The 22,218-nt window shown below is 50.7% G+C and overlaps 2 protein-coding genes across 8 annotated transcripts in view; one reads left to right on the top strand and one right to left on the bottom strand.

The window, feature by feature from the left end:
• nsd2 (nuclear receptor binding SET domain protein 2) overlaps nucleotides 1-6,353 on the bottom strand; it is a 13,023-nt gene extending 6,670 nt beyond the window's left edge. For 2 of the 3 annotated variants that reach the window (XM_076017253.1, XM_076017254.1), the window contains exons 1-12: nucleotides 6,198-6,353; nucleotides 4,090-4,738; nucleotides 3,733-3,880; nucleotides 3,368-3,633; nucleotides 2,911-3,189; nucleotides 2,531-2,822; nucleotides 2,328-2,437; nucleotides 1,524-1,626; nucleotides 1,316-1,431; nucleotides 1,120-1,209; nucleotides 591-717; nucleotides 267-467 (exon numbers count right to left, since the gene is read on the bottom strand). In XM_076017253.1, coding sequence (XP_075873368.1) covers nucleotides 267-467; nucleotides 591-717; nucleotides 1,120-1,209; nucleotides 1,316-1,431; nucleotides 1,524-1,626; nucleotides 2,328-2,437; nucleotides 2,531-2,822; nucleotides 2,911-3,189; nucleotides 3,368-3,633; nucleotides 3,733-3,880; nucleotides 4,090-4,738; nucleotides 6,198-6,328 — 2,512 coding nt within the window. In that variant the 5' untranslated portion in view covers nucleotides 6,329-6,353. The other variant, XM_076017255.1, reaches the window with a different exon arrangement.
• Nucleotides 6,354-8,029: 1,676 nt separating this feature from the next.
• Nucleotides 8,030-22,212, top strand: letm1 (leucine zipper-EF-hand containing transmembrane protein 1). Of its 5 annotated transcripts, none has more exons than XM_076017271.1 (14): nucleotides 8,032-8,476; nucleotides 11,638-11,698; nucleotides 12,318-12,738; nucleotides 14,570-14,713; nucleotides 15,637-15,774; nucleotides 15,871-16,074; nucleotides 16,616-16,735; nucleotides 16,807-16,938; nucleotides 17,025-17,252; nucleotides 17,546-17,578; nucleotides 18,030-18,164; nucleotides 18,263-18,456; nucleotides 20,065-20,203; nucleotides 20,534-22,212. In XM_076017271.1, exons 1-14 carry the CDS (start codon nucleotides 8,398-8,400, stop codon nucleotides 20,702-20,704), a joined length of 2,199 nt encoding a protein of 732 aa, XP_075873386.1. In that variant the 5' UTR covers nucleotides 8,032-8,397; the 3' UTR covers nucleotides 20,705-22,212. The 5 variants fall into 5 exon arrangements, with proteins under 5 accessions (XP_075873389.1, XP_075873386.1, XP_075873385.1 ...); XM_076017270.1 differs by having other exon boundaries at nucleotides 20,047-20,203; XM_076017274.1 differs by lacking the exons at nucleotides 20,065-20,203; nucleotides 20,534-22,212 and adding an exon at nucleotides 18,941-18,992 and having other exon boundaries at nucleotides 8,030-8,476.
• Nucleotides 22,213-22,218: the final 6 nt, after the last annotated feature.

Genomic DNA, 22,218 nt, shown 5'->3' with positions numbered 1-22,218 from the left:
TTCCCAGATTAATTCATTAATCAAACTATTCATGCTTCAATTACGTAAACAACTATCTTCCCAATTACATTCTCCACTTTCCTTGATTAACATGTCAATGTAAACATGCTAATTTATGTAAAAAATAAAAAATAAAAAAAAATCTATTTTGATGCATCTTTATTGCTATTTTTTTTTTTTTTTTTAAAAGGGGAAAACTTTTTAGAACGATCAAACTGAAAATGCGACCATGTGGGGGCAGCGTGGAGCCCCGTGTGTGGACTGACCCTTGGTGGACTTGTTCTTGGTGCGGTTGCCGTAGCAGCAGCCCAGGCAGGTGTGCAGCGGGCAGCGGAAGCCCTTGTTGTCCAGCACGGTGAGCGGGTTGAGGCGGATGCAGGCCTCGTGGTAGAACTTCCCACAGTGGGGCACGTGGCAGCGGCGCACCGTGCCGTCAGCACGCTTGCACTGGAAGCACGAGTGGAGGCCTGGGGGGGTGGGGGGTGTGTGTGTGGGGGGGGGGGTCAGAGCGCCTCCACCAGGTCAGAGCAGGTGAAGATGAAGAAGATGAAGAAGAGGAAGAAGAAGAGGAAGAAGAGCCGTGCTCTCACCACTGCTGCACTCCTGACACTGCAGCTTCTCCTCAGGCTTGAAGGACTCGCCCAGACACTGCAGGTGGAACATCCCACAGCACTGACCCTCACACGGCACCAGCTCCTCACCGGCCTGCTCACACACCTGCAAAACCACACCACACCAGACCAGGTCAGGTCAGACCAGGTCAGACCAGACCAGACCAGACCCACAGCAGGACAGCGTGGTGACGGCTGGGACTATTTCAGGTGACCAGGGCGAGGGGGTGGAGGAGGTGGAGGAGGAGAGGGAGGACCAGGAGGATGGGGGAGCAGGGGGAAATGGAGGGGAGGAGGAGGAAGGAGAAGAATAAGGAGGAGCAGGAGGAAGAGAAGAGGAAAAAGACAGGGGAACAGGAGGAAGAGGAGGAGGGGAAGATAAAGGGAAGAGAAGGAGAAGATAAAGAAGGAGGGGGAAGAGGGAAGAGAAGAAGTAGGAGGAGAAAGAGAAGGACAACAAGGAGAAAATGAAGGAGGAGAATGAAGAAGAGGAGGAGGGAGCACCCACCTGACAGACAAACTCCTTCTTCCTCTCGCCCTTCTTGGTGCCGTCCAGGCTGTCACTGGGAGAGTCAGGACGTCCTTCACTACCAGACACCTGCACACAACATCAACAACAACTAGAGGTCAGGAGCAGGAGGAGGAGGAGGAGGAGGAGGAGGTGGGGATGGTGGGGCAGGAGTAAGATGCTGCTGCTCACTCACCTCGGGGTCGGGACTGGGCGACAGGCGTCTCTTCTTCACCTTGGACGCTGCCTCCTGACTCTCCCCCTCCTGCCTTCGCTTCCTCCTGCGTTTGGGCTTCTCGCCGTCCGGCTCACCTGCAGACGGAGGAGGAAGACGGCCGTGAAGAACCTGCAGGAGCAGGAGCAGCAGCAGCAGCAGCGGGGAGGAGGTTGAACCGCCAGCGTACCAGGGAGGAGCTCCGGGGGCCTCTTGGTTTCCGTCACCTCTTCTTCACTTTTTCTTCTTCTTCTTCTCTGCTTCTTGCCAGTTTCCTCCAGAACGGAGGAAGCCTGAGGGGCAACAAACAGGGAGTTGAAGGTCTGGAGACGGGTTGTTTTTTTGTTTTTAAAGAAACATTGCAGTGTTTCTCTGGGTCAATTTATTTATTGATCAATGAAAAAGCCTTGCGTGTGTCTTTTTGTTAGTCCATTTAATTTTTTACGACTGACTCCTTTATGGAGAGGACTCTACTCAAAGGCACTTTGAGGGATGTTCAAGTAGCGACGCCAGGGCTCCAGGCTCCCTCTGTTTTACTCGGAGCACAGTGGTCAGCGAGAAAATATCAGGGCTGCACCTGACAAATTTTTTTTTTTTTAATCGATTAATCCAACAATCATTTTTGACCACCAAATAGATTATTTCCCCACTTATTCCATTAACATGAATAAATATATTTAAATATATATTTTTATTTAAGAGATCCCACACGTGGGAGTAGATTAAAAATTTCCTCACAGTCTCAAATTACAGGGGGCAAAATGCAACCATGTAGGGGGCAGTCTGGAGCCCTGAACCCTGTCGGTGCACTTTTTGCTCTTTTGGCACCGGGAATTTACTTGGCGAGTTAGTTTTTGTTTTTGTTTTTTTTAACTTAGAACAAAAAAAGTGTAAAATTAATTGGATTTTTTTTGGGATATCCAAATGATCCATTGCAATAAGGGATGGTTGAAATAATGGTGAGTTGTAGGCCTCGATTCAAAGCGGGCTTCACCTCCTTCTCAGCATCCTTCTTGGTCCTGCGTCTCTTCTTAGGCTGCTCACTTTTCTCTGCTGCAGCGTCGGTCCGAGGCTTCTTGGCTGTCTTCTTGGACTTGGACGTCACTAAAGACGAAAGACACAGAAAATAGTGAGAAACGTCGCCGAGTCACACGCACTGACTGATGGGAGCAGACTTGAATCGTCAGACATATTCACCCGAGGAACCGTTCTCCTTCTCCTCCTCCTCCTCCTCGCCGGGCGTCTTTTTCTTTCGCCGTTTCTTCGCTTGGTCTCCACCGGTGGCGGCGGCGGCGGCGGACGCTGGACCAGCCGTGACTGGAGGGACCTGCCGGGGTTTCCTCTTCTTCATGGGGTCGGAGGTGTTGTCGTCGTCCTTCCTCTTCCTTCTGCGCACGGTCTTAGTGGGAGGAGACTGAGGCTGCTGCGCTTTCCTTCTCTTCTTCTTCGGTGGTGCTGCCGCTGCAGATTCTCCTGGTGCTTCTGCAGTCTGGACACGGCGCAGACAGAGTGTGAAGACTGGAGCCAGTGGGTCCTGGGAGACGGTGCACGGTTTCTCCAGGGCCGACGTTCCTCACCTGCAGCTTTGGATCTGCCGACGTGGAGTCCTGCCGCTCGTTCAGCCGTTCTCCTGCTCCTCCGGGCAGCGCGGCCTCGCCGGAGAGCAGCAGGGGTCCGAAGCCCACCTCAGGCTTCAGCATCTCCATGATGCTGGGGTTCAGGTGAGGACCCTCGTCGTCGTACACAAACTGGAAGGTGGCCATGCGCTCCTCCAGCGACATGTTGAGGGCCTCCTTGGCCTGGATGATGCCCATGTTCCACTGAGCGCGGTGTTTACGGGGGATGGGTGGCACCCCCTGGAGGACGGAGAAAGGAAGGCGACGCGGCGAATGATTTTTCAGTCATCGTCGCCTTAAACGGGCAACTCTCAACAGAGAGCATAAATGTGTTGACTAGTGTTGAGGGACGGCTGTTGTGTGGTGTCGTGTGCAATGTTGAGGGAACTGAAAGGAAGAGAGGAAGGGGTGCGTTTACATTTTTGTGCAGGGCACGTGAGGGCGGCAGCTGCTGCTGCTGCTGCTGCTGCTGCTGCTGCTGCTGCTGCTGCTGCTGCTGCGGCTGCGGCTGCTGCTGCTGCTGCTGCTGCTGCTGCTGCGGCTGCTGCTTGTTCCTCTGGCTCAGGTCCTGGTACTGATGCTCTCCCCTGAAAGACACCATGTTCCTCTCAAAGATGTAGCCTCTCTCTGGGGCGTCTCCAAAGTACTGCACGTGGTACAGAACGCCTGACTTGCTGCCAGCGGCTAAAACAAAGAAAAACAAACATGAAAACATTTGGAATGAGGTACATTCATGTATTAACTGCCCAATAAACTCTGAATCTTTTCCCTCTGAACTCTCACCTTTCTGTTTCTGTTTGAAGTGACTGTTGAACTCGGGGTCAGAGGTCACCATGCAGGGCCACCAAGGGTACCCTGAGACTTTGGCCCAGACGAGATCCCCAACAGAGTGCACCAGGGGCAGCGTCAGTGTCTCCTGGACGACGTCCGGCTGGAACCGATGGGAGGAAAGAGATTAAAACAAATTCAAAACAACAAGAGTTTTTAAATCACATTCAACACTTGGCTTTTATCATTTAGTCATCAAGTCAGCTCAACAATATCTTGCAATTCCAAAAGGTTGTGAGTAACTCCACGTCGCAGTCAGCAGCAACTTACAGTGTAGTCAGCGTCATTAAATGAGGGAATAAAAATAAGAACCTGGGCTGCTCCTCCATCCACAGCGTCCATGTGTTCCGGGGTCTTCGCGGGGACCACGCCGGGACTCAACTCCGCCTCACTCTTTTCTTTGTGAACTCTCCCTCGTCTCATCTTTGCGTCCTGTCTCTTCTCTGGCCCCCCCGACACATTTCCCTCCGTGGCGGCGGTCAAACTGGTCCCGTTGGTGCAGCACGGCTGCTGAACCACCTGGGGAACGGTGGCCTTCAGCTCTGGAGGTTCAGCTTGAGGGGGGTTGCTGCTGCTGCTGCTGCTGCTGCTGCTGCTGCTGCTGCGCTGGTGGCTGCCGTTGGTGGACGGAACCTCGGCACCTTCGGGCATAGGCTGCTCGGGGGCACAGCGCTTGGGCAGGGCATCCTGGTCGCCATTCAGCATGCGGGAGGTGAGCTCCCGGAGCCCGTCGGGGCCGTGGTTGGCCATCTTCTGCAGGACGCTGTCCTGCAGCGTGGCGGCAGCCTTGTCCAGGAGTAGGCTGGGGTCGCCGCTCAGGTCCCCGCCGCCGCCGCCGCTTCGCACGCTGAGGGACTCTGGCAGCTGCTTCATGCTGACGGGCTTGGCTGGTTCAGGCATGGATGGCAGGGAGCTCCCTTTGCCGTCCATCCCATCAGGCACGCCGTCCGGGCTCCCCGAGCTGCACAGAAAGCACACAGAAAAACTCACTCATTCCACAGGTTCAACCAACCCGTGCAGCTCCGTGCACTCGGTGCTCTCTATTCAAAGCAAGACGTCATGGGTGGTGGTAAGTGGGATGGGGAGGGGGTCAGTGTGCAAAAAAAAATAGTGCAGTTTCGCTTGGCGCCGACCGGGAAAACGGCACCTGTCGCGGGAAAACAATCGCAGGATCGCGGGAGGAACAATGGCTGGAATCACCGGATTCATGAGCTGCTGCAACTGATGTCATTTACCGCGGTCTAACAACCACGTTCAGGGAAAAAAAAACAAAAAAAACAACACCCAGCCTCAGTGACACTCTCCTAGCAAGCGGCGGCTAGCCGTAGCCTTGGCGGGCTGGAGGAGCAGCAGCAGCGGCAGCAGCAGGGCGGCCGGCCACTGCAGCATCACCACAGCGAGAAAAGCCGCTAAAAGTCAAAGTTACCGACGAGACGACGGTATAAAACCGCCGGGTGTTAAGGTGTGATGAGGGAGGACGACGGCACCCCTCTCAGTCAAAAAAAAAGAAGAAGAAACAATAACAACAATAATGAAAAATAAATAAACACACCGAACACGATCGATGCATCCAACTTTAAAACAGCGCAAAAAAGAGAGAAGGGGCTAATGTTTGTGTCCGCCGCTGAGTCATTCCGTTCGGATAAGTTAGCCCTGCAAAAGTTACGAGCCGCTCCGGTGATGTCAGGCGCCGGCTACCATTTGAAACGGAAGCCACGATGCGGGGAAAGCCTCCACCTCCCCGGGCACGGCTCAGGACCAGGACTCTCCCCCCACTGTGCTGCGCAGCGACGGCATCGACATCCCATGTCAGCCATTACGCCGCATTCCAGCAAATAGACTGAGCCAGCCAGCCCAGAAACTAGTGGCCAAACGCGGTTGACGCGCTAGCAGTCCTGCCGCCACTGAGGAGCCCAGTCACGGGGTCCACGACTCGTCTATTGTCGTACTTTCTGTAAAGTGCTTCGCTGCCGTTTCGGGTATTCACTGACCTCCTCCACCTCCCATTTGTGGGCGCCATGACAGCTCGTTAAAAAAAAAGAAGAAGAGAAAGCTAACCGTGCTGAGCGATGCTAACCTCTGGGCGCAACTCAGGGTCTACAGAAACGGCACCGTCCCAGTGTTAGCGCCGCTAGCTAGCGTGCTAACTAGCCAAGATGCTCCCGTGCTAAAATGGATGGTCGTGCCGAACAAGTGTGTTGCAAACCCAGTGGCCGAAGCCGGTTAGGGGCGCTCCGGGTTGACAATACGATGAAAAAGGCCCCGTTTCCCTCGCAGTTACCTGTTGGACGTGCTCTCCGTGGTTAAAGGGAAATTAAAGCCGAGCCCATCGCGTCGTGCCGAGGTTTTCATTCAAGTCGAGTCGAGGAAGCTTGCGGGAAACTCAAACTCTCTGGCCGACCAGCGCGAAAAATACTCACTTCCGATTGGTCGGGAGCCGCGAGAGGCTCCAACCGGTCCTTTCAAAAAAGCCAACCGTAGTAGGAAGTGGCTGACCCCGGTGTGCCGCGGCGTTCTCCCCACCGTCCCACCACCGCTCCGGACCGTCCATTTTTAATCCGCACTGCACACACACATACACACACACACACACAAACACAAATGACAAAAACAACAACAACAACAACAACAACAACAACGAGCCAACTCTGCCGGCGCTTCGTTCAGGCAAAAAAACAAAAACAAACAAATAAATAAATAAATAAATAAATAAATAAAAATATCAACTGCTGTGACGTCACCGCCCGCCTGCCAAAGTTTCTTTTAAGATCATAGTCGAGCAAAGTCACGACATTAATACTGATGACGTGGAGTGAGATTGAAGCAAAACTGCGCGTTAAGCTATCGAAGTATAAACGTTTCGACGCGTTAGTTTGTAACATATTAGGACTAATATTTAACATCACAACCACCTTATGACTGCATGTGTTCCCTTCGACAAGGTTGTAGCTTTGTTATCCTTTCTTTCTTTCTTTTTTATTTTTTCCCCCCTTTCTTTCTTTCTTTTTTTTTTTTTTTTAACCGAAAAGTGTGCCCCTAGAAAGGAAAAACACGATGGTATGAACATTGAACCTACAGTTGGCGCTAGATAGCCGCGGTTACACAAAGGAGCGGCCTGTTGGGAGCTTTAAAACACCAAGAAGCTTGGAAAAACCTGCACGAAACCTACATACCATACTACAGGGGGCCGGGGGTGCAGTACCACCGGGAGACGCCAGGGGGAGGTAGGCACAGCGAAGCGGCAACACCCAACATCCGGACGAACCTCCTGCGTTTCAATGTAAAAGCCCACCAGCAGTTCCCGATGTTGCTGTGAAACGAGATTAGGAACGTATTGATTTGCTTTGAATGAGTGAAAAATGTCTCTGTTACCAAGTGGGAAATGCTTACGACATGGTAATAACAAGAATGTCCTGAATGTCAACGACGACGCAGCACTTCTGGGGGAGATTTGAGGGATAAGGGGACTGCGATGAAAAGCGTTCCCCTCTTCAGATGCTCCCGACAGGAGGTGTACAGTATAGTACAGTAACTGGGCTAAAATGTATCTTTTTTTTCCTTCACCTGGCAGTCTGAGAGGTAAATGCAATGGAAGCCTGGTCACTGGGAATTAAGTTTGGCAAAAATGTATCAGTTGGACTGTTTGAGATGATTATAATGTGATTTATGTAATAGTTTGATAACATATATTACATGTAATATAATTATATAATTAATATAATGGTATATATAATATATATGGCATTGATTACCTCACACAAACACACGCACACTCACATATGTTCACGTGTGTGTGTGTGTGTGTGTGTGTGTGTGTGTGTGTAAGGACATCATTACAGTTATATTACATTTTTTTTTTATCCTATATACATATATATGCATATGTATGTATGTGTGAGTATATACACACACACACACACACACACACATATATATATATATATACACATATATAATATATATATAAGAAATAAAAAACATCGGTGAGGGGTCAATCTAGGTCAGTCTCTTGTCTTTAGCTATTGTCGGGTGGCAAACCACAGAATGAACGAGAAGGTCTGGACAAACACCAGCAAGTACACGAGCCTCGATTAATTCTGTCAACAACAACAACAAAAAAAATATATACTTATATATATATATAAATAAAAAATAATATACAGGAAGTGTGCCAGTGCCTCACACTCGACCTCCTTCAGCTTTAACTAACAGTCAGGCATCACTTGACTGACGTCACTCGCAAGCTCGGCCCGGCCCAGCTCGGCTCGCTGTCACCCTTGTACAGGGGAGGAAGGGCACGACATGGAGCGATTCTCTCCGACGCGCAGCACCGACAAGTCGTAGCCCGTTATCACGCCGTCGCACGCGGACTCAAATATTTGCGTGTGTGTCTGTGTGTGTGCGCGCGCGTGTGTGTCTCTGTGTGTGTGTGTGTGTGTGTGTGTGTGCGGGAGACGACGCTGGACTCTCCCCCCCCTCTCTCGTTCTTCCGTCCTTCGGCGTAAACTGCGGCTAACCGCGCGGCTAGCTGGCTAGCGCTAACCCCGCTGTAATTGAGTAATAAACAGGCGTCGTTTTTCTTTAGCAAACGGGGGAAAGACAAAACAAAAGGAGTCCCGCATGGCGTTAATCCTGTTCACCAGGTCTCGGGCACCTTTGGTGAAAACGTCCCGGTCGTTAAAGAACGAATTCAGAAAAGGTAAGAGAGTTGGTTTTGTTTGTTTTTTTTGCCAGTTTGTTACCAAGTTGTTGGTGTGTGATTGTGCTTATCGGGGCGTAATGACGCTAAAGCTAGTTTCAGTTCCCCAAAACACAGCCGAGTGTTGGTGGGGTCTTTCCAGGTCACGGAGGGAGGCGGGAGGCCGGGGTGGGGGGGTAATACAGATTCTATTAGACATGTTTCCATATTTTGGTCTGAACGGGAGCGGAGAGCCGGTGGTGGGAGACCCCGGCAGCGGCCAGGTGTCAATACCTTGGCGGCCCGGGCCCGGGCCCGGACGGCCGGTGCTACGTAGGCGAAGTCGCGTCTCTCTCTCTCTCTCTCTCTCTTCGCCGAGGCCGAGGAGACGACGACGACGACGACGACACACACACACACACACACACACACACACACACACACACACACACACACACACACAGAGACAGACAGACAGCAGACACACACACACTTGCCGGGATGTGGTGTGATGGTGTGGTGGTGAAAATTGGTGGTGTGTGTGTGTGTGTGTGTGTGTGTGTGTGTGTGTGTGTGTGTGGGAAGGGTGGAGTGGGAAGAGTTTTTCGACTTTTTGACTTCCGTTTTGTCTGAATGGCTAAAACACGTCGCCGCTGACAGAGAACGAGGAAGAAAACTCGACTGTGGGGGGGGGGGGGGGGGAGATAAAAAAACAACACTTTGCTAAATCGATGAATGGATGCTAACAACACAATCAGGTATCAGCCAGCGCCCCCTGTGTTCAGTGTGTGTAACGCTTCCAGGTATGGACCAGTACATGTGCAGAAACTGAGCCTGAGAACAGCGTGTATGTGTGTCTGTGTGTGTGTGTCACTTGACGACGTGGCGACGCAACACCACTTGCTCACACACACACACGCGCGCGCACTTGGAAGGTGTTTATGCTTCCTCTATATAAAAAGAGCGGCGGCGCTCTCAGTCTGTCAATTGGCTGGCTGTCTGCCCAGCCCTGGTAACGCTCTGTCCTCCTGCATCCCTCTGCGGTGCAGACACACACACACACACACACACACACACACACACACACACTAAACACCTCAGGTAACCTCTTGCAGCAGGAGGAGCAGGAGGAGGAGGAGGAGGAGGAGAGACTCGTCTGCACACCGTGTGACAATGATAAAAGGATTGTTGCGCGATAATGAGATACTGTAACCCAGTCGGGTGCGAGGGTGTTTTTGATTGGCTCGTGCAGACTGGGACACTATGGCCGTGTGTATGGCGCTAGGTTCAAAGGTCAGTGAAGCAGTAAAGATTTGGCAGCGTTACCCAACACGGCGTCAATGAATGACCGGAGGAGTCGTGCAGGTTGGGGTCGTGCAGGTTGCCGTGTTGCGTTAGCGTTTTGTGTAGCACCTTGTGTCGCAGCGGCAGGCAGTAGCAGCAGCAGCAGCAGCGTGCAGAAGAGTGATACGACTGCTCTACATCTCCACCAGACTCACCGGTGTTTCACGTCAGTCCCGGCTCGGCTGAAAATAGCAGCTCGCTGCTAATAATAATAATAATAATATTAATAGTACAGTGTCTAGACGTCAGCTAACTGTTCTGAGAACTCTTGTAGGTTCTTTGCACCCACCCCTCCCCCCACGATGGAGGAACTCGTCCTCGCAGTGGAACCAACAGCTGCTGAGTCATGTGACTCGGCTGTTTCTCAAATAAAAAGCCATGACTTGACCTGGACTCGACCCCCCTCCCATCAGTTAGGGGCCGCAACCAACCCGACTCAACCAGGAGAGCGACGAATCAGGAGTCGAATCCGGATTGAATCCAGTTCCACAGCGTTCAGATCGGCCACCAAAGCCCATCGCCTGCCCCATCTCATGCTTAGCATTAGCGTTAGCTCCTAGACGATGTGTATAACATTCTTTTTTGCTAGTGTTTGGTTTCCTGTGCTTTCTTGACGTGAGTGAAGGTTCAGGGATTAAAACAAACAACGTCAACTGACCGTCGCGCGACATTGGACACATCTTGACACTCTCCCTCTCCCTTTTACATGTATATATATGTATATATGTATATATGTGTATATGTATATATGTGTGTGTGTATATATATATATATATATATATATATATATATATACATATATATATATATATATATATATATATAGACACACACATATATGTGTATATATACACATATACATACATATATGTGTGTATATATATATATATATATATATATATACACACAGGAAGCATCAGATTTTATTTTATTTTAGTTATATTTTTTATTTATATTTTTATTTCTTACTCTCTCTCTCTCTCTCTCTCTCTCTCTCTCTCTCTCTCTCTCTCTCTCTGCACACACACCCAGGTGAGCGGTCGCGTTGAGGTCATGTGAAACCCCCTCCCACCCCCACCCCCTCCCCCCCACCTGCCTGTATGTTTCCAGGCACTTCTGCTTCAGCCACAGCAGTTCCAGTAAACGCTCCCTTTCACTCCGGGCCTCACTGGCGGGAGCCGCTGGGCCGGCCATGTGAGCGCAGGGGAGGAAGGGGGGGAGGGGAGGGGGAGGCGAAGCCAGGCAGACTGACAGGCCATTGGTGTGATACGTCTCTTTGCCCCGCCCCTTCCCCCTGGCCCCTCCCCTCTCCTCTCTTTGCACAGACCTCACACTGACATGGGGCCATGCGGGGGTTGGGTGTGTGTGTGTGTGTGGAGGGGGTGATATGGGTGGTAGCAGGGTGGTTTTCTATCTCCTTGTGGCCCCATCACCCCCCATTCCACCTCGAGACACCCACACTGACAACAGAAACACAATGAACATTTGAATAGCAGCAGCAGCAGCAGTGCTGCGAGTGACAACAGTGTGTGTGTGTGTGTGTGTGTGTGTGTGTGTGTGTGTGTGTGTGTGTGTGTGTGTGTGTGTGTGTGTGTGTGCGTTCTGCAGACTTCATGTTACCTGCTGTTATATAATGTTGCTGTGATCAGGTGATGTATTATTAGATCAGCACTTAAAGTTCATGCACTCTCAACAATGTGTGTGTGTGTGTGCGCGCGCCTGTCTTATGGCTAGCTGCCAAAGTCTTCATGCTGTCTCGCCCTCTCTCTCTCTCTCTCTCTCTCTCGCCCTCTCTCTCTCTCTCTCTCTCTCTCTCTCTCTCTCTCTCTCTCTCTCAGGAAAGCTGCAGGACACTTCCTGTTTCAGCTGCACGGCGCTCAGACTCTCCACCCACCACAGGTCGGACCCATAACTGCTGCTGCTGTTTCTGCATGAACACACACAAAAAAAAAATTCACAAATAAAGGTCCGGTATTCTTGCTAAAGCTAAGAAAAAAAATGTTCTGGGCCACTGACTGACTGACAGGTACAGAGTCTCAGTCACAGACAAAGGCAGGAAGTCAGCTTTCTACTGCTTACTTTGGAAAAATGTGCTGATTACTTCAGTGTTGAAAAGTTTCAACATCCCATAATGGCTCAGTGGTCAGAAGTGCTACTGGTTATATTTTGGCTGTGCTGCAGTTCAGTTCCAAAGTTTTCTCTCACAGCTTTTGAAAAATGATCAACCAATGTCTTGTTTCATTAATGGCAAGAAAAAGAAGAAGAGAAAAAAAACACTTTTAATTTTCACTTCAGTACCGTTCAGAACCTGAGCCGTCTTACTTTTACTTGAGTGAGGGAGTTGGATCAGTGCTTTCACTTTCACCAGAGTGGTTCCCATACTTTTACTTCAATACAGTACTATTATACACAGTACTAGTGAACGCTTTTGCCACCCTTTGCCTGGTCGCCGGCAGGTCCTCGTGTTCCCACTCATGTGAGTTGACGTGAGTTTTTCTTTGTTTTCCCCTCCGTTCAGTCTCGCCAGAGCCGACGAGCCGCGGCTCGGCACTCCGCCCTCCGTCTCCTCGTGCGCCCCGGACCGGGCCCTTTCCCCTCCGTACGTCAGCGGCCGCTGGGCGCTGGTGCTGCAGCCTCGCCGCGCGCCCGGCGTGCGATGGATACACACCAGCGGGGGGCGCTGGGACGACTCCAAGGTGGAGAAGTCGCTGCGCTCGCTCAAGGACAAGAAGAAGAAGCTGGAGGAGGGCGGCCCGGTGTACAGCCCTACGCTGGAGGTGGAGACCGTGGCGAGGAGGACGCTCCGCCAGAGGGTGCTGGACGAGGTCCGCCACTACTACCATGGCTTCAGGCTGCTGTGGATCGACACCACCATCGCCGGCCGCATGCTGTGGAGGGTGCTGAACGGACACCCCCTGTCCCGCCGCGAGAGGAGACAGGTGAGGGCCGCAAGGGTGCGCTGGAGCGCAGGTGGCGACGCCTAGTGGCTGGGAGAGAGCCTGGGGTGTGGGGGGGGTCTCTGGGTGCCTCACCGGACCATTAGAAATTCAATTCTCTATTCAAAAAACAATTCCCAGTTCAAAAAAAAACAAAACAATTCCAAAATTAAATTCATTCGTTCATTTTCCATACCCGCTTCTTCCTGAGCTCAGGGTCACGGGGCTCTGCTGGAGCCTCTCCCAGCTGTCATAGGGTGAAGGCAGGGTGACACCCTGGACAAGTCGCCAGTTCATAAATTCTCGGTCCAAAATTCAATTCTCCCATCAAAAATCTAATCTAAATTTAAAAATTGTGAACTCTCCGGTCAAAAATCAGTTGTCAGTTCAAAATTCACTTCTCAGTTGAAAGAACGAATTCTCTGTTCAAAAATCAATTCCATCCATCCATCTTCCATACCTGCTTCCTCCCGCATTCGTTCAGGGTTGCGGGGCAAAAAAAAAAAAAAAAAAATAGATTGTCCGTTCAAAAACGGAGTCGGTACATCGACAGCGTGTCAGTCATGAGGCAAATGATGTCATAAACAAAACGGAATCCGGGAAAAGCCGCCGATCAGCCGATTCCAACAACAGCAACGAAAAACTCCCGCTGCCAAACGGAAGACAAAAAGGCTCCACGTGGGTTCACGATAAAACCTTTACGCTCGCTGCGCTGACCTCGGCCAATGTCTATCATGTTATCAACCAGTCTCAATCCTCAGCGACAACAAGACATATAAAACCTGGTGCTGGTGGTTGGAGGCCTGGCGACATCATCACGCTGCAGCCCGAGGCCTCCACTCTTCTTCTATACTGTGTTTAATCCACAGCTTGTCCACCGCTAATGGGATTAATTAAAGAAACATGCCACACGCTGACTCACTGACACCCCCCCCACCCCCCGCCACTGGATGGCCCTGCTGGAAAACGCTAGAAAAACCTGCTGCTGTGGATTGGCCCCCCTGCTGGCCAACGGTGGGAAGTGTTTTCAACCATGCCGAGCTCAGACCCCAAAACTCTTGCTTTTTCTTTTTTTTTTTTAAGTGGATATATAAATAAATAAATACAGCCGCTTATGAGTCAGAGTATTAAAACCCTCCCTGGCTGCTCTCTGCTGCCCCCTGCTGACTCTGCCAGGAAGAGGAAAAAACACACAAAGTCACACCCGCAAAGATTTTCCACAAGCTGCGTTATTCATCGTCTCCTGGTCCAAGTCAAACACTTGGTGTGTGTGTGTGTGTGTGTGTGCGCGCGCATACCCAATCTCTCTCTCTCTCTCTCTCCCCCCCCCCACCCCCAAATCCTCCATTCACGCCACCTGCACCAGCTCCGCCTCGTTCTATCTCCTTCCTTTTCTTATTCACCTACACTAGGGGGGCTCGGGGGAGGGTTTAGGTGGAGGAGGGGCTTGGTGGGGGTATGCAGGGGATGGAGGCAGGGGGCTCTCGGGAGGTTGTTCCTCTCAGAGGACCCCTTGCTGCACCCTGTGGGTGGGAGATGATATACATGTCAATGGAACTGCGGACAAAAGACCCTTTCAGAGCCCTGTGTGTGTGTGTGTGTGTGTGTGTGTGTGTGTGTGTGTGTGTGTGTGTGTGTGTGTGTGTGTGTGTGTGGACTAAGCCCACCCCAGTGCTGACAGCAAGATCTGGAGCAAATTCTGCTGGGCAGCTGCTGCCCCCTGCTGGAGGCTGCAAAAGTCTCTCTCTCTCTCTCTCACATACACACACACACACACACACACACACATCACTCACCTCTTCTCTCTCTAATCCCCCCCCCCCTCTTAACACAGTTCCTGAGGACGTGTGCCGACGTCTTCAGACTCCTCCCCTTCCTGGTCTTCATCATCGTCCCCTTCATGGAGTTCCTGCTGCCCGTGGCGCTCAAGCTCTTCCCCAACATGCTGCCGTCCACCTTTGAGACAAAGTCCAAGAAGGTGAGCCGCCGGCCCGACCTGCAGCCGGTGTTGTGTGCTCAATGTGTGGTTGTGTGTGTGAGAGAGAGAGAGGCGGTTGTGTTGCGTTATGAATATGGATTCGTAACGCAACACAACCACACATTTTCAAAACCACACTCGAAAAAAAAAAACAAGTTTACACGAAGCCGTATTCAAAAAAATTCCCGTCTACACGAATACGCTGGAGACGACTGAAAACGGTGTAGTACATAGGTCCGGCCTGGTGTGGCGCCGCAGGTTTATTCCCTGAAGGCAGAAGAAGCAAGTAGAACACCTGAAGTGCGGCGTGTTTAAAGAAGCAGCAGCTCGCTAACGACATGAGCACCACTGAGAATAGAAAGAAAGATCGCTGGTGAAAAGACTGTGGATAAATGACAGAGTTGAACTTCCGTGAAGACTTATTTCGGAACGCAAAGCCTTAAAAGGTCCGTGTCAAGATTGACTGGGAGTCGTGCCAGTAAAAGTTTGCCAACGTTTTTCTCATTGAGGCTTCCTGCCACAATATCCCAAAAGAAAATCAATGAAAAGTACCAGGATGTTAGCAATTCCATTTTGTTTGTTTGTTTTCACTTTGCACACAATCCACGATCGATCCACGAGCACCGCGCGTTAACGTTCACCATTGTTTGTGGTTTGTAATGGAGGTAAATGGGAAGACTGCAGGCTGGTCATTAGTAGCAGTGAGTCCGCTGCCCTGCGTGGTTGTTGTTGTTGGTGTTGTGAGTGGTTGTCTGCACCTCACGGCCGCTCAGGTTGCAGGGCGGTGGAGGGTTTACAGCTGTGACGAACCGCATGAATCTTTGTGCAGTTTCAGTGAATCCCGTGTTTGTGTTAACGGCCCCTAAACGACTCACTCACCGTCTGACTCACTCACTCACCGTCTGACTCACTCACTCCTTCAGGAGGAGCGGCTGAAGACCGAGCTGAGGGTCAAACTGGAGATGGCCAAGTTCCTGCAAGACACCATCGAGGAGATTGCGCTGAGGAACAAGGCGGCGCTGGGCAACGTGACGGAGGAGTTCTCCACCTTCTTCCAGAAGGTGGGTGTCGGCGCTGTGCTGCTGCCCCCTGGTGGCGTGGACGGTCCTCCCCCTGTCCTCCCTGACCCTCTCCCTCGTCGTCTGATCTCTCCTCAGATCCGCGACTCTGGCGAGCGGCCCAGCAACGAGCAGATCCTCAAGTTCTCCAAGCTGTTTGAGGACGAGCTGACCCTGGACAACCTGACCAGGCCTCAGCTGGTGGCCCTCTGCCGCCTGCTGGAGCTCCAGTCCATCGGCACCAACAACTTCCTGCGCTTCCAGCTTATCATGAAACTGAGGGCCATCAGAGCAGACGACAAGGTAGGAGGAGGAGGAGGAAGAGGAGATGGGGCAGGAGGTGGACAAAAAGGAGGAGGAGGTGGTGGGTGGTGGAGGGGTGGCGTTGGAGGAAGAGCAGGGTTAGGAAAGGAAAGGAGGTGTAGGAAGAAGAAAAGGAGTGGGGAGGGGAAGGAGGAGGAGGTGGGAGAAAGGGGGTGAGGAGTTTGAAGGAGAAGGATTGAGGAGGAGATGTGGAAGAGGAGGGGAAAGGAGGAGGTGGAGGCGGAGGAGGTGGAGTATAGGTGGGGGTATGAGGGAGGGAGGAGGAAAAGGAGGAGCGAGAGCAGAGATACAAGGAAAGGAAGGGAAGGAAGAAGAGAAGTAGTGGGAAAGAGGACGTGGTGGTGGAGGGGAGGAGGAGGAGGAGATGGGGGAAGAAGAGAAGGAGCAGGAGGAGAGTAGGAGAGGGGGGTGGAGGAGAAGAAAGAGAAAAAAGAGATGCTTGGTGTCTTGGCTGACCACAGTGTGTGTGTGTGTGTGTGTGTGTGCGCGCGCGCGCACGCGCACGCGTGTCTCCCCTCAGCTGATCTCAGAAGAGGGCGTCGACTCCCTGAGCGTCACCGAGGTGCAGGCGGCCTGCCGTGTGCGAGGCATGAGGTCACTGGGGGTCACCGAGCAGCGCCTGAGGGAGCAGCTCAGCCAGGTGAGCACCAGCCAGGGCGCCAGGACCTTCTCTCTGGAGACGTTCTTCTCACGCTCTCCTGCTCCCCCTAGTGGCTGGAGCTGCACCTGAAGCAGCAGATCCCCACCTCCCTGCTGCTGCTGTCCAGGGCCATGTACCTGCCTGACACCCTGTCGCCCGCCGACCAGCTCAAGACCACCCTGCAAACCCTGCCCGACATGGTGGTAAGGTGGACCACCTCATCATCTTCATCGTCATCATCGTCATCGTCATCGTCATCACAAAAAAACACTGTGGTCCCTGTGTTCAGACCAAGGAGGCCCAGCTGATGGCGGCGGAGGTGGAGCTGTCCAAAGTGGACAACAAGACCAAGGTGGAGACCACGCTGCAGGAGCAGGCAGCCATCCAGCAGGAGAACAAGGAGCGGGAGCAGGAGCGGGAGAGGGACGCGGAGCTGGCCAGGGCCAATCAGGCGGCTGCTGCTTCTTCCCAGGCCGAGATACTGAGGGACACGGCGCCCCTGGTGGAGGGTCACAAGGTGAGACGCGTTTCCTTCTGCTGCCACCAGAGGGGGTTTGTCAGCCCACTTTCACTCCTGCTCTGGGGATGATGTGGAATGTAGCTCCAGGACTGGGCCACAGGTTCCGTTCTGTAGTCCTGGTTCTGGTTCCAGGTTCTGGTTCCACATCTTCTCCAGCTGGACACCTCATGGACTCTCACCCTGAGCAGCTAGTTTATAACACTGTGTGTGTGTGTGTGTGTGTGTGTGTGTGTGTTTGCGCTCCAACTCACCTACTATTCATCCTCCTTCTATCTTCTGGCCACCTTCAGTTTGGACCGTGGCAGACTCTGCTGCGCTTCCAGGTCAGATCTTCTTCTTCTTCTTCTCAGGTTTCCTTACCAAGTCTTCCTCACAGCCGCTGAACCTCAAGTCTCACCTCCTCCTCCTCCTCCTCCTCTAGCTCCACAATTCTCCTCCTCCTCTTCCCTATCTTCCTCCTCCTCCCCCTCCTCTCGCTCCACAGTTATGCTTCTCCTCCTCCTGTTCCTCCTCCTCGAGCTCCTCAGTTCTCCTCCTCCTCTTCCTTCTCTTCATCCTCCTCCTCTAGCTCCACAGTTTTCCTCTTGCTCCTCCTCCTCTTCCACCTCCTCCTCCTATTCCTTCGCTTCCTCCTCCTCCTCCTCCTGCTCCTCAGTCCCAGTCGCCTGTGTGTGGTCACATGACCTCGAGATGCCCCTCCGGTCTCCTCCCCTGTACCTCGGTGCCTCCTCAAAGCATCCTCATCACGTGTGTGTGTGTGTGTGTGTGTTGCAGGTGGAGGAGATCACCAAGGAGGAGATCGACCTGCTGAGCGACGCCTGCTCCAAGCTGAAGGAGCAGAAGAAGCTGCTGACGCTTGAAAAGGAGGAGCTGGAGGAGCTGAAGGACGACGTGCAGGAGTACAACGAGGTGCCTCCACACGCACTCACCTGGTGAGGGACCTCACCTGCCAGGAGCACCTCGCTGAAGACCACTCTGTGTGTGTGTGTGTGTGTGTGTCTCCTCAGGATCTGGAGGAGATCAAGAAGGAGCTGTCCATGAGCGGCCAGGAGGAGGCGCTGGAGGAGTCCAAGGCCAGCAAGCGGCTGTCCAAAAGGGTCAATCGGATGATCGGCCGCATCGACAAGATCATCCTGGAGCTGGAGAAGGACAAGGTCATCCTGGACGGACAGATGGACAGCGGCACCACGCCCCCTGTTGGGTGAGTGGCGAATCCCGGCTTGGTTTTTGGTGGAGAAATAATGAAGAAGCAGCTGAAAAGTTGAAAAGCTGAAATTCTGGTCAATTTTTAATTGGCTCATAGAGGAGAAATCAGCTACAATCAGAGTGATTATCTGTTATCAATCTTATCTATTATTCTACTCTATTCTATTCTGTTCTATATTTCTTTTTCATATATATTATTACTTTATTTTAGGTGAGCTTTTCTGGTGTGTGTGTGTGTGTGGTTTTTCTTTTGCGACACCATCATCTTATATCCATCGCTGTCTGTCGCTAGTCTGTAGCTTCTCCACAAGGACACGCTGACCTTCAGCAGCAGGATGCTTAGGAAGTTTTAAAGACAAAACTGGAGCTTTTTTTTTTGCAATTAACAAAAAAACAAACAAAAACAAAACAACCCAACCCCCTCAGTCTGGTGCTCTCAAGAGTCCAAATTAATTGATTGATTCGCAAATTCCCCACAGATTGTTCTTTACTAAGCACAGCGATGCTTCCAGGTAAGAAGCAACCAGCTGCATGTCTGTCTGTCTGACTGTCTGACTGACTGACTGACTGACTGACTGACTGACTGACTGACTGTCTGCCGTGTGGATTCCGACTGTGACTCGTGGCTCGGGTTTTTATTTTTAACACCGTCAGACTGACATCATCATCATCATCATCCTCCTCCTGATGCTGCTGTTAGTGTTCAGTGTCTGGGGGCCACTGACTCGTTAACAGACTGAAGTGATAAAAACTGCCCGTTTTGCACCGAGACGCATTTGTTGAAAAAAATGTTTTCTTGTGGAAGCAACCGTTTTCTGAAGCGTTTTCCGAAAAACAAAAAGAAAAAAAGAAATTCAAAAAGAGGAAGAAGAAAGAAAGAACTTTTTGACTTGGTGCTACAGGAACATCCTCTGTGAGGCATTTTATACTGACACACTTAAAGCTTGAGTGATTTATTTATTTAACTGGTTATTAATTCATTCATTTATTTGCTTATTTGTTGTGGTGAGTTATTTTTAGTTACTTGTTCATTCATTCATTCATCCATTATTTTATCATTTAGTTTATTTATTTATTTTCGTTGTTTATGTACATATAAATGTGTGCGCGTGTCCTTTTTTATTGACCTCTTTCTTTTACTAAGTTGCACTAGTTTATATCTATGTAAAATAAAATAAGCCTCAGCTGTAATAACGTGTACTTGTAAAAAAAAAACAACATCAAAAATCTTCTTCTCCTTCAGGCAGTCAACTCACAGTGCCCCCATAAGGCCTGGCACAAGTACTGCAGTGTTTTTAGTCGTTTCTCCACGGTATCATCGAAACGCAGTTTTTTTTTGGTTTATTTATTATTTTTCATTTTTTCGAAAACGGTTCAGGAAATTGTCACTTTAAAGAAAAAAAACCTCTCTTGCTCTCTTGGTGTAACCAAAGCTGAAGTTGGTTCTCCAGAAGCTGCTAGCCTGGCTGCCGTGCATGCCTCTTCCTCTTTCTCTCCTTCTTCTTCTCTTTCTTCTTCTCGTCTCCTGTCTCCCCCTTCCACGGTTCACCAAAGCAGCTGTCACACAACCGTTTCCTGTATCCAGTCTGTTCTATACCTTCAGGGAGAACCTGATCAGCATCGATGAGCTCATCGCCGTCATGCGGCAGATCCAGAACATCCCTGAGCACAAGCTGCTGAGCATCGCCGAGGCCTTGGACGACAACAAGGACGGCAAGATTGACATCGATGATGTCATCAAGGTGCGTTTCTCCTCCACCACAGTGGTTCCTCTTCTTCTTCTTCTTCTTCTGCTCCTCCTCCTTCTTCTCAACCCCCTCTTCTTCTCCTCCCCCTGCTACTCATCTTATTCTTATTCTTCTCAGCTCCCTCTTCTTCTCATTCTTCTCCATCTCCTCCTCCTCTTCTTCTCCTTTGTCTTCTTCTTCTTCTCCTCCTCCTCCTTCTACTCATCTTCTTCTCATTCTTCTCCATCTCCTCCTCCTCCTGCTCTTTGCCTTCTTCTCTATCTCCTCCTCCTTCTTGTTCCTCAACTGTTTAACAGCAGCACTGCTGCTTTGTGGAACCCCCAGGTGGTGGAGCTGATCGACAAGGAGGACGTGGACATCTCCACCAGCCAGGTGGCCGACATCCTGGCCATGCTGCAGAAGGAGGAGAAGCTCGTGGAGAAGGAGAAGGCCAAAGACAAGGCCGAGAAGGAGAAGGAGAAGGAGAAGGAGAAGGCGGCCAAAGCCAACAGCTAGGTCCTGCTGTGGCTGCGGCTGCCGAGACTCTGGGGATGATGAGCCTGAGTGACGCCTCCTCCATCTTCCTCCACCTCATCACCTCAGATCATCTCCAATCACTGGTCCTTCTCATCTCCACCCTCCTCCCCCACCCTTTCAGTATGTGTGAAACCACGGGCTGCTGGTCAGGGACAGGGTAGCTGCTAGCTGCTACATAGCGGCAGACTGAACCAAATGAATCATCAGAATGTAAACGGTGTAAATGTTTTAAAGCTCTATGACAAATCTAATCAAAGATGTTTTTTAAAGCTATTTATTTAAAGAGAGGAGACGTTGGCAAGCCAGGAAGGAAAGGACAGTGACTGCAGTGTGCTTTTGTTTTGGTAGGACCTTGTCAATCATCTCTCTGTAGGGCAGCTGGTCTGAGGACAGGAATAAAATATTAACGCAGCCACCAGAAGAGAGGAAAATATCCAAGTCTGACTGATCTTCCATTTATATTCCGCTTTTGATTTGAATTTTATTGTGCAGATAAGTATTTTTTATTTTGAAATATTGTCAGTGATTCTTGAGATGTAGCTATTGAACCTTCTTCCATGAAATGTTTTTTTTTTTTTTTTAGTTTTTTAGTTTTTAAGCAATGATGTATTATTTTTTTTTAGAGTCGAATGTTGCCACGCCTCAGTCTCCACCAGGAACGTGACCAAGCAAGGGCGCCCTCTGTTGGACAAACTGTGCAATGACTAAATGGCTGAATGGTTGAGGAGCTGGTTGAACTTCTGATCATCAGCAGGTCCTCCTGGTCCTGGTCCTGGTCCTAGTCTTGGCCTTGGCTTTAGTCTTGGACCTGCTGCTCCTCAGACCTTCTGAAGGAGGACTGTGGCCCCTTTGGGGGCCTCGGTGTATTTTTTTTTGCACTAGACTTTTCATGACTTTTTAACGGAGAGCGATTGATTATTCCCCCCCCCCCCCCCCCCCCCCCGTGGAGTCATGAATCCAGTTTGTTTGGAACTCAGGCAGGAAGAAGCAGCTGAGATGTTCAGGGATGGAGGAGGACAGGAGAGCCCACTCAGGATCTCTGGTAGTTTGTCCTCAGAGACAGCAGACGCTGTGCCACATGAGCCGTTTACATCAGAACAAACCAAAAAGCAATCAATCAATCAATAAAAACAATCTGGTGGAGACGCATTTAAATAAGGGTGCAGCACATCGGGTTAAATAGCAGATTCAATTCAATCTATGGGGGAAAAGCAATGCATCTGAAAACCCGTTGACAGATTTGAATATGGTTATTTATTTATTTATTTAGTCATTCATTTAATCAGATCCCCCCCCACCCACCCCCAATTTTTTTTTAAAATTTTTTTAAATTTGTAACTGCCTCAGAATTTAGTTGAACTCTGAATGGACTTGAATGTATCCAAGAAGAAAAAAGGAGAACAATGTAAAAACAAACAAACCAACCAAAACAACATAATGACAACAGTGAATAATAAACGACAGGGCTGCTCTGTCTCTCTCTCCTCCTCGTT

The sequence above is a fragment of the Nelusetta ayraudi genome, unplaced genomic scaffold, assembly GCF_046127955.1.
Source record: "Nelusetta ayraudi isolate G7.1 ecotype Tasmania unplaced genomic scaffold, CSIRO-AGI_Nayr_v1 ptg000302l, whole genome shotgun sequence".
Taxonomy (NCBI): Eukaryota; Metazoa; Chordata; class Actinopteri; order Tetraodontiformes; family Monacanthidae; genus Nelusetta; species Nelusetta ayraudi.
The sequence above is the reverse complement of the archived record's forward strand: the minus strand, read 5'-3'. Positions and strand labels throughout refer to the sequence as shown.